The sequence below is a fragment of the Schistocerca piceifrons genome, chromosome 6 (assembly GCF_021461385.2).
Source record: "Schistocerca piceifrons isolate TAMUIC-IGC-003096 chromosome 6, iqSchPice1.1, whole genome shotgun sequence".
Classification (NCBI taxonomy): Eukaryota; Metazoa; Arthropoda; class Insecta; order Orthoptera; family Acrididae; genus Schistocerca; species Schistocerca piceifrons.
Genome location: NC_060143.1, coordinates 194,905,682 through 194,917,892, shown reverse-complemented (window position 1 = coordinate 194,917,892; position 12,211 = coordinate 194,905,682). Strand labels below are relative to the sequence as shown.

The following is a 12,211-nucleotide window of genomic DNA, read 5'->3' as shown; positions in this document are numbered from 1 at the left end:
ACGATACTGTAATTCTGTCACAGACAGTAGAGGACATAGAAGAGCAGTTGAACGGAATGGACAGTGTCTTGAAAGGAGGATATAAAATAAACATCAACAAAAGCAAAACGAGGATAATGGAATGTAGTCTAATTAAATCAGGTTATGTTGAAGGGATTAGATTAGAAAATGAGGCACTTAAAGTAGTAGATGAGTTTTGCTGTTTGGGGAGCAAAATAACTGATGATGGTCGTAGTAGGGGGGATATAAAATGTATGGCAAGGAAAGCGTTTCCGAAGAAGAGAAATATGTTAACATCGAGTATAGATTTAAGTGTCAGGAAGTCTTTTCTAAAGTGTTTGTATGAAGTGTAGCCATGTATGGAAATGAAACATGGACGATAAATAGTTTAGACAAGAAGAGAATAAAAGCTTTTGAAATGTGTTGCTACAGAAGAATGGTGAAGATTAGATGAGTGATGATGTATCTAATGAGGAGGTACTGAATAAAATTGAGAAGAGGAATTTCTGGCACAACTTGACCAGAACAAGTTATCGATTGGTACGACACTTTCTAAGGCATCAAGAGATCAGCAATTTACTATTGGAAGGAAACATGGAGGGCAAAAATCGTAGAGGGAGACCAAGTGATGAATACACTAAGCAGATTCAGAAGTATGTAGGCTGCAGTAGTTACTCGTAGATGTAAAGGATTGTACAGGATACGGCAGTATGGAGAGCTGCATCAAACCAGTCTCTGGACAGAAGACCACTACAACACAACAGCTTCCTCAAACCACTTAGTGATATCGGACCTCTTCTCAGACCTTCCAGCTGATAATACTCTCCCAATGCAACACTGTAATTGCTGCTGTTCACACAAAACAGTTTCACTACCAGTACAGATTTCCTCGTCTCGTTAGCCGTACAGTTCACTCATGTCATGGCTGGTAAAAAGATAGTATTGACATGCAAACAGTGTACCAGTTTTGTATCCCGTGGCCAAAATTGAAATTAATTTTTTCAAGCGTAAATTGGCTCCACTTTACTGCATTAGCATATCTACCAAGTTCCGCTGCCATACGATAATTACAGCCCACTCGGGACCTGCATGAGTAGCAGTACTTAAGACAAAGTACAAGGTATGGTGTCAGGCAGAACTCAGAAAAGCGCCAGCACTATGTGTGAGACCAGACTTGTTGACAACCTGCTGAGGAAGCGGCGCTGCAGTAATGGGTAGGTGTGGACAATATACTCAGGCACCATGATGACTAGCAGTTGCCGGTATATACACTATGGGCCATTAATATTGCTGCACCAAGAAGAAATGCAGACAAATATATTATACTAGAACTGACATCTGATTAATAACGGCCTTGATACGGCTGGGCATTGAGTCAAACAGAGCTTGGATGGCGTGTACAGGTACAGCTGCCTATGCAGATTCAACACGATACCACACTTCATCAGGAGTAGTAACTGGCGTATTGTGACGAGCCAGTTGCTTGGCCACCATTGACCAGACGTTTTCACGTGGTGAGAGATCTGGAATATGTGCTGACCAGGGCAGCAATCGAACATTTTCTGTATCCAGAAAGGCCCGTACAGGACCTGCATCATGCTGTCGTGCATTATCCTGCTGAAATGTAGCGTTTCGCAGGGATCGAATGAAGGGTAGGGCCACGGGTCGTAACACATCTGAAATGTAACGTCCACTGTTCAAAGTGCCGTCAATGCGAACAAGAGGTGACCGAGACGTGTAACCAATGGCACCCCATACCATCACGCCGGGTGATAGGCCAGTATGGCGATGACGAATACACGCTTCCAATGTAGTTCACCGCGATGTCGCCAAAGACGGATGCGACCATCATGATGCTTTAAACAGAACCTGGATTCATCCGAAAAAATGACGTTTTGCCATTCGTGCACCCAGGTTCGTCGTTGAGTACACCATCGCAGGCGCTCCTGTCTCTGATGCAGCGTCAAGGGTAGCCGCAGCCACGGTCTCCGAGCTGATAGTCCATGCTGCTGCAAAAGTCATCGAACTGTTCGTGCGGATGGTTGTTGTCTTGCAAACGTCCCCATCTGTTGACTCAGGTATCGACACGTGGCTGCACGGTCCGTTACAGCCATGCGGATAAGATGCGTGTCATCTCAACTGCTAGTCATACGAGGCCCTTGGGATCCAGCACGGGGTTCCGTATTACCCTCTTGAACCCACCGATTCCATATTCTGCTAACAGTCATTGGATCTCGACCAACGCGAGCAGCAATGTCGCGATACTGCAATCGCGATAGGACACAATCTGACCTTTATCAAAGTCGGAAAAGTGATGGTACGCATTTCTCCTCCTTACACGAGGCATCACAACAACGTTTCACCAGGCAACGCCGGTCAACTGCTGTTTGTGTATGGGAAATCGGTTTGAAACTTTCCTCATGACAGCACGTAGTAGGTGTCACTCTGAAAAACTAAGCATTTGCATATAACAGCATCTTCTTCCTGTCGATTAAATTTCGCGTCTGTAGCACGTCATCTTCGTGGTGTAGCACTTTTAATGGCCAGTATTGTAGCTAGAATGTTCAAGAACCTCCAAGAACTATCATCGTAAGGATCAGAAAAAACACCTCTATGGGAGAAACTTGCACAAAAGACCCTGAAAAACTAGTATAAAAATGGGCAGTGGACGGGGCCGAGTCAGTGACTACCAGGAAGTTGACGACACGCTACTACTGCCGAACCCTGAAGTCACTATAGAGCGACACTTTGATGCTGGTGCAGAAAAACCTAATAGAAGTCTGTACAGAGTCGAAGAAGGACAAGTGAGGTTCCAATATGTATCCAGCAACAGTCATTGAGGTTTTCGCCTGTTAAAAAAGAACAAACTTTGTAGACTTTGTCTTTAGTAGTAACGACTATTAGTTGATATTTTTGTGTATCAGAATATAGAATGGAATCAGCACTTGTCTCCTATTGTGGACTTGGCTGTGTACTGTCGGAAAGAGTTCATCTGTGGAAAAGCTCAGAAACCGGGAGTTGTTGGAAGGGTTTAACATACAGTGTGACAATTATTGAACGATATGAAAAAAAGGTGAATTAGTTACAAACTACCACGTGCACACATTATTCAACATATTACGTCACAAAGATATTTGCATTTAGGTTATGACATGTTCGATATGCCTGCCATCATTGGCGATGATGAGGCGCAGACAAACAGCGAAATTCTGCATGGCCCGCAGAAGTGTCGAAAAATCAATGCTGTCGATGACCTCCTGAATGGCTGCTTTTAGTTCTGCAGTGGTTTTCGGTTTATTACTGTACACCTTTTCTTTAATTTAGTCCCACAAAAAGGAGTCAAATATGTTCAGATCCGGAGAATATGACGGCCAATCGAGACCCTGCCAGTGACTTCTAGATAGCCAAGACCCAGAATTCTGTCCCCAAAGTGCTCCTCTAGGAAATCATTCTCCTGTTTCAATGCAATGGGGTCGAGACCCATCTTGCATGAACCACATCTTGTCGAAATCAGGATCACTTTGAATAATGGGGATGAAATTGTCTTCCAAAACCTTCACATACCGTTCGGTAGGCCCCGTGCCATCAAGGAATATAGCACTGATTATTCCGCGACTGAACTTCACACGCCACACAGTCAGCCGTAGAGGCTAAAGAGACTTCTCTATCGAGAAATGCGGATTCTCAGCCTACCAAATGCGTCAATTTTGCTTATTGACGAACCCATCCAAATGAAAGTGCTCTTCGTCGCTATACCAAACAATGCATGCGCATACTAGTTCCCATCATGCATCGCGGCCAACAGTGCAGTTTGAACGACCTAACGCAAACCGCTCAAAGTTATGACGATTTTATTTCGTATAGTTCAAGTCACCATATGTGTGTAGTAGGGTGTACTCATTGATTTGCAAAGATTAAAGTCACCGTAAGGCACCTCTCTGACTAAGGTTGAACAATTGGGAAATAAATTATTCTTAAATTGAATGCTTAAGTGTCTGCACCCTTGTTTACTTCCTATGGAAGTAACAACTTATCCTCTCCTTTCCAAAACCACCTATTAACGCTACCTAGGAGATTTTCTCCCTCTCACTCAATTAAATGCAACTTTTTTAGACCTCTGTCCACAGTGTTGTCAACCATCTGATTGCGCCTCGCAGCCCATACATTCGTCCAAAGCTGGCGGTAGGTCCTGTGCGACGTTACAACAGGTTACCCTAATGATACCACATCAAATGGTTTTTGACCCCGAGGACTAAAAAGAAATTCACGGAGATTGGCATCCAGCGAATAGAGACTCTTAGGAACCAAATAAAGGTTTCGAGAGTACCATGTGACAGGACGCTGTCTCTTGATGTAGCGTCAAAATGCGTGTAATGACTTGTCACACACGTGACTGACTATTTGTCCTGGAGGTAAATATCGTTTGTGGACCAACGCCAGGCAGAAGAGAAAAGAATCGATTTGATGTTAAATTTCTTTACCCTCACTTTGTTGCGTCGGGGAATGTGAGCTTGACGTTCTTTCTTCCTTGGGATTTATTTGAAAATGTATGATTCGTCATCTGTAATTAAGAGACTTCAGAATTGTGGTTTCCTCTGCAGGCGGTCCAGAGGATCAAGAGAGAGATTCTTTCTTGACCACGTTGAGCACTACAACTGACGCTAGTTTTAGTGGTTGATGAAAACCACCTCAGCACATTTACTATGGTAACACCGGTTTCATTCTTAGAACATCCTGGCAATCTGAAGATGTTCTAAGAACGAAACCGGTCGTACCACAATAAATGTATATTAATACACCTGAGCTGTTTTTTATCACTCACTAAAACGGTTCTTCCGTTTGTATTCTTCTCACTCGTTAGGTTCTTTGAAATTACCTTTGCTTTGAGCACTGTTTTCGATGGTGTTAAAATTTGACATGTTAAACACTTTGAAGGTTAGGTAGTGTGCTAATGTTCTCACCGTCAATGGACGATTCGACCTCACAAGACATTTCACTCTTTCTACGCAGTCATCTGTCCTTGAGGAGGAACGTCTTTTCAAACGAGCTGAATCTTACACTTCTCCTCGACCCCCTAAAAAGGACGTGGCATCTGAATATTTATTGGGGAATGTTCCCCAGATGCACATACTTTTGCTCGTCAGTGCTCTTAGGGAGCTTGACACTGCCCAATCTCGAGAAAACTCGCTATATTCCCTTCTGTAAAATAAACAGAGTCATCCCAACAATTGATGTAGCAAATGAACAGGAATCAGCAGGCAGGATAACATGCTCCAAGTTATTGGGTGACCTGGAAGAAGCTGCTCAAACAGTTCAGTTAAGCTATGTTTAATCTTCATACAATTGCTAGTGTTGGTCCGAAACGAATCATTGTAACACATTATGCATTTTTCCACCCGATAATCTCTTATGGAATAATTTTCTAGGTAAACCCATCCTACAGTAAGAAATTGACAACACTAAACAAGGCAGTAAGAAAAATATAGACCATTCACTCGCAGTCATCTTGTAGGTACCTCTTCAAGGAGTTATCCACTTTACACCATCTTCACAATGTACTCTGAGGTGACAAAAGTCATGGGATGCCTCCTAACATCTTGCGGACCTTCTTTTGCAATTCAGCGTGGCACGGGCTCAACAATTTGTTAGATGTCCCCTGCAGAAATATTGAGCAATATTGCCCGTATAGCCGCCCATAATTGCAAAAATGTTCCCGAGGCAGGATTTTCTGTACGAAATGACCTCCCGGTTATGTCCAATAAATGTTCTATGGGATTCACGTTGCGTGATCTGGATGACTAAATAATTCTCTCGAACTGTCTAGAATGTCCTTCAAACCAATCGCGAACAGTTGTGGCTCGTGACATGACATCTTTGTTTAGGTACTCGAATTCTATGAATGGCTGCAGACGGTCTCCATGTAGCCGAACATAAGCATTTCCAGTCAGTGATCGGTTCAGTTTGAGCAGATACCTATTACATTCCGTGTAAGCACAGCCGACACCATTACGGAGCCACCACCTAAATGCACAGTGCCCTGCTAACAACTTGGGTCCCTGGCTTCCTGTGGTATGCGCTACACTCGAACCCTACCATCAGGTCTTACCAAATGAAATCGGGACTCAACAGACCAGGCCACGGTTTTCCAGTCGTCTAGGGTTCAACTGATATGGTCACGAGAACAGGAGAGTCGCTGCAACCGATGTCGTGGTGTTAAAGCCACTCGCGTCGATCGTCTGCTGCCATAGCCCATTAACACACCTAACGGATACGTTCGTCTTACGTCCCACACTGATTTCTGCGGTTATTTCACGCAGTGTTGCTTGTTTATTAGGTCTGACAACTAACTGTAATGCCGCTGCTCTCGGTCGTTAGGTGAAGGCTGTTGGCGATTGCATTGTCCATGATGAAAAGCAGTGCTTGAAATCTGGTGTTCTCGGCACATCGTGGACACTGTAGATCTCGGAACATTGATTTCTTAACGTCTTCCGAATTGAAATGTCCCATGCGTCTAGCTCCAACTACTGAATACAAACGACAGCACCACCAATTCACTGTCGTTTTATACTTACTGTACACAACAATACCGCCATCTGTGTAGTGAATTCGCGATTCCATGATTTTTGTCACCTCAGTGTAATTAAATTTTCACCCCTTGAAAAACGAGTGGTTGTAGGACTATGAAACTTTGCGGAAACATTTGTAAGGACACGTGGAAGATAAATAACGAATAAACCATTGACAGAAACACATTTTAGTTTCCACATGAGAGGGTAACATTTGTTAATTAGGTACCATGTTTACGTTACAGGTTACAAACGTTGCCACATGTGACGACTATCTAATTCACGACGGCCTGGAAGCGCGCTAGAGATATCGTTTCACACTTGTTCGCAGTGCTTTTCGAGCGGTGGACCACAGAATCTTCAGCTATCTTGACGCAGCTCGTGCAGTGCTTGAAGACCGGACATGTGTGGTGCAGTTGGCAGTCGGTCTCTCCCAGAAGCAATTCCCAACTCATCGCATAATTCGAATTTACATATTATGTTCTTCAAAGCAGGTACGGAAAGAGGACCTCTCCATATTTCTTTAATGCGTTGCTGCTCGCAAAGAGTAGCGGCGCTGTTGCTGTTCCTTCGATAAAACAGCTCAACCCTGTTCAACTTAGCCAGACTCATGTGACTGCCTGCAACTTTAATGCACTCGAGAGTTTGTGTTTCAACACTACGTAGCCGTATCAGCACTGCGTCTAATGGCAAGTGATGACTTTAACACTACTAGCAACACAAATCCTGCAGCTTTCAGTCTGAAAAGTTGGGTACCCATCCGTTAAACAGTTTTCGTTTTTGTTGTTTCAAATTGCTGGAAACCGCAGCCAAAATTCCACATTTTGAAAGAAATAATCCACACTGTCTGTTGAAAAGTCACGACTGCTTCGCGCCACTAGGAGTCTCATCCTCAGGTGATAAAGATTATTTTTTAAGAAGTCATCGCCGTAAGGTAACTGCCTTATGACCATTCCCCACCGTCATGTCAAGCTGTAAACAAATAGTGCACTAGAAAAGCTAGTTCGTATCCGTACGTAAACGGCCAGGGTGGGGGGGGGGGAGGGTTGGGAAGGGGGGAGTGGCAGAACCACGCCACAAGCAGAAAGGTGGTTGAGCGACAGCAGGCAAAGAAGTACTGCAATCCCCTTCCCTTTAAATATGGATAACCATTTTTAACGTGCTGTTTGTTTACAACTTCACATGAACGATGGGGAGCTGATATAAGGCAGTTTCCTTTAGGCGAGTCTTTAAAAAATCTTTATCACCTGAAGATGCATTTTCTAGAGGTGCGAAACCGGTTGTGACTTCAAACATTCTACAGCCAGTGCAGATTATTTATTACAAAAGTAGTTTTCTGTCTACACTTGCTCAAGCAGCCCAACTTTAATTATAACCACCTTGTATACATTCGCTAATGAAATCGTCGTAAATAATTTGTCACATTTTGAGAAGGATGGTCATGTTCGTAACTACAAAACTAGAAGAGAAAATAACTTTTATTAGGCACTATTGAAACTGAAACTGGCTGAAAAAGTGGGTCAGTGTAGATCAACAAGTTTTGATGATTTGTCCATTAACATAAAATGTGAGACAAGTAACAAAAGTCTGAAACCTAACCTAAAATCATTTGGTCTATACAACTCCTTTTATTCCAGAGACGAATTTCTATTTGTTTGTTCATTAATGTTAAACCCTGTCATGTTTACATTTCCTGATAAATTCCACTACGATAGAAAAAACCATTAAACTGATCTACTGGACATGTACCTGACGATTTTCAGACACTCTCAACACTTCTGCAGAAATTTCTGCAAGTTCAAACTGGTAGTGACTCTAGGGCATGATTCAGACAAATTGCAATGCGAAGGGGGAGAAAACAGTGTTCTCGGTTCATGCATCTTATTACCAGTCTCATTACTTTTTAATACACCTCATATAATTAGGTTTAACGTTAAATAATGAAAGTAACTCACATAGAGACGCCGTCGAAGTCGCTGCCAATGCCTACATGGTCCACCCCGGCGACGTTGCGAATATAGTTGATGTGAGCTGCAACACGCCAGAGCAAAGTCTTTTCAGGACGATACATGATTTTGTACCTTGTCGAAAGCAATGCATGTTACAGCAGAATAATGCCCTACAGTTATCAAGGAAAACAAAGTTAACTCAGCTGAAATCAAATTTATCTCTACTTTTTTCACGAGTCTTTATTTTCATTCGTAATAAACATATTTTATATGTATTTAGATAATCTAAGGCTTTGTGTTATTCTTGGATATTTGTGGGTTTAGTTGTCTGCAATGGGAGCAAGAGAGGGCACTTGGCCCTGCTGTCGAAACTAATCGTATAAGTATATTCTCTCGCAGTTTTAGGAATTATTGTCTGCGATTCTGCTAAGTAGATTTTGTGTATTCGTGATAGGAGATAATGTGTTTTTCAGTTTGGTAATTTTTTATTATTTTTTGATGCATTCTGACAGCATGTTCTTCATCCTTCTGATTTTTGTTCTATTTCAGGTTTTTAACTTTCGTCAGCTTGGACGGAATATAAAAAATGGGATTAGCAGGTAACTGTCAAAAGAGAGAATATCCTTCATATGATCTGGATGAACTGCCTGGGGTCTATTTTCGAAAAAATGGAAATTCAAATTTAGTGATTAATAAAAGAATTTGTAATGGAAGCAAGTTCACTGGTATGCTCAGTTCAATCCTATGGGGCAGAAACGTAATGAGCAGAATAAAAAGACTCATAATTAAGACGATATTAGAAAGTACAATCATGTGTGGAACAGAGACCTGGACAATTTGCAGAGGCGTATCGTGGTATCGATAGCTACGATGACACGGCATAGGTACATATTCTTAGGTTGGCACTACGACACCGACACCGACGACAGTGCCCTCTAGCCGGCTCTGTGCAGCTCTACGAGGGCCACTCCACATTCAGCCCATTTGATGCCGAGCAGATGACCAAGCAACATTGTTTGTATTTCATAATGGGAGAGCCACAACTTGTAACTTTATAACTTGATGTACAGCTTCGCACGTACGTGCTCATCTCAACCAAAGTCAAGTACATAGTAAAACCATTTTTATTTGCAGTACCAAGTGTTCTACCTCAGCTGCTTCTCCTAGCTTCCTACATTCGGCCTACCTTCAGTTTTCAGTAGCAGACCCACGCGCCGCCTTCCAGGTGGGATACAAAACATATAAACGAGCTGGAAGCATCAGAGAAGAAGATTAGCAAGAATCTTAAGGAAAGACCAAGTGAGGAATACAGAGATGGCAAGGATAATGGAAGTGGAAGAAATAATACGTAATGTGATGGATCGAAGAAAAATAACGAGTGTATGCACATGTACGAAGAATGATGGAAGAAAGAGTACCAAAACTAATACTGGGTGGGAAACAAAGGGAAGATGAAGACGAGAACGACCGATAACTACCTGGCTTCAAAATGTACAGATGGCAATAAGACGATCTGATACATAAGAGGATACACAAGGCATAACTAATTGGTAGAATATCTTGAACAACTGGTTCGATTACCTGTGTAATACTCATTGCAATAAGTTCTGAGTGTATTGTAATGTTGGAGAGAAACCTCTGAGTTGAGGAAAATCTCAAAAATAAATGAATATTTCGTGATTACCAAAATTAATGGGGTTTTAATATAAATATTTTTGTGATTAACTCGTTGAATACCCTAGAATTAATCATGAAAATGGTGGAATTTAAGATCGTTAATGAAATGACATATTTCTTATTTGTATTTCTTACAGGTATATATTCTTAGTTTATGTAAATAATATATGCTTATTAGCTTGCTATCAGTGTATTATACATAAAAATATGATATATATATATATATATATATATATATATATATATATATTTAATCCGTTAACTCTACAGGACAGCAGTAACGTTACTTATTTACTGTCTGATGCAGTAACACACAATCTCCTCAGCTGTTATTGTGGTCCTCAGTCCGAAGGCTGATTTGAAGCAGCTCTCCCCGCCAGTCTATCTCGTGCAAAATCGCGTCATCTATGCATAACTATTGCCTCCTACATACATTTGAACTTGCTTATTGTCTTCATCCCTTATTATACCTCTACAATTTTTACCAAATTGACGACCCCTTGATGCCTCAGGATGTGGCCCATCAAAAAATTCTCCCATTTACTAAAGCTGTATAATAAATTTATTTTTTCCCCAGATTGATTCAGTACCTGTTCATTAGTTGCTAGATCTACCCAACTGATCTTGAGCATTCTTCTGCATGACTATATTTCAAAAGTTATTCTCTTCTTGCCTGAACCGCTTATCGTCCTAGTTTCATTTCCATGCAACTTTACACGCCATACAAATACCTTCAAGATTTTCTGACAATGTAAATGTACTTTTAATGCTAATAATTCCTCTTTCCCAGAAACGATTTTCTTGCCCTAGCCAGTCTGCATTTTATACACTCTCTACTTCAGCCACTTTTATTTTACTGTCGTCTACTACTTCTAACTTTTAATTGCCTAGTCCAATTCTCTTAGCATCGTCAGATTTTAAATCCACTACAATCCATTCTTCTTGTTTTGTTTTTCAAAACACTGAAGCGGTACTGTTAGTACGTTCAATTTAAACCATCTGCATGCTAGTGGTATTAGAATGTCACCAAACAGATTGACCTCGTACTATGTGGTATAACAACAATTATTCTATTTTAATACTCATGAAATACGGCTTTTGGATCTAAGAAAAGACCTATCTGTGTTCTATTTTAACGTGTCACATTTCTCATTTCCTGACTATCACCTTCTACATATATGTGATAAAGTCTGAATGTGATGGGCTATAGAAAGATAAATAGATAGTGTAGCGGGCTTTGTCCAAATATATAATAAGAACTAAGCAAAGAGATTGCCTGAAGGCTTCGGAAAAGATCGGCTGAGTCGAGAGCAGAGGGTGTCAGGTGGCTACAGCCAATAGCAAAGGTTCACTTTCGGGCAGTTTGAATAAGGAGAAGTTATCTCCGGAAGTGAACCGCGCTGTTAAACGAAGTGACTTGAAGTGTCCTGTTGTGGAGCTCTTGTTGATACGGTGAACAAAAGGTATAAGGTTGAGTTATCGTGGATAACGTTCGCAATGTGTTGTTGAGTCAGTGGTGTCAGGGAAGTGCTAGACGACGGTTTAATTATCATAATTCTGATGATATGAAGTAATTGGTAAATTGCGGTCATTACCGTTGAAGGAAGGAAGGAAGGAAGATTGGGTTTAATGTCCCGTCGACACCGAGGTCATGAGAGACGGATTGCGTCAACGAAAGGGAAGGAAATCGGCCTTGGACTTTCAAGGGAACCATTCCGGCATTAGGCTCGAAGGATTTTGTGAAACAACGGATAACCGAAATCTGGATGGCAGGACCCGTGTTTGAACTGCCATCCTTCCGAAAGGGAGTCTAGTGAGTTAACCACTGCACCACACGACCGTTGTAGAATTTTTGACATGTTTCAAGCTCCTCCATAAAAATCAAGGCGGTTTTCGGAAACAGAGATCCTGCGAAACTCAGCTCGCACTGTTCCTCCATGACATCCACAGAGCAGTGGACAGCGGCGCAGGTTGATGCCGTGTCCCTTGATTTCAGGAAGGCATTTGACACTGTCTCGC

At 41.8% G+C, this 12,211-nt stretch overlaps 1 protein-coding gene across 1 annotated transcript in view; it reads right to left on the bottom strand.

The window, feature by feature from the left end:
• Positions 1–12,211, bottom strand: part of LOC124802968 (dipeptidase 1-like) — a 309,953-nt gene that overhangs the window by 42,444 nt on the left and 255,298 nt on the right. The window contains exon 9 of the mRNA XM_047264059.1: positions 8,522–8,597. Within this exon, the coding sequence (XP_047120015.1) occupies positions 8,522–8,597 (76 nt within the window). The remainder of the gene's footprint in view (positions 1–8,521; positions 8,598–12,211) is intronic.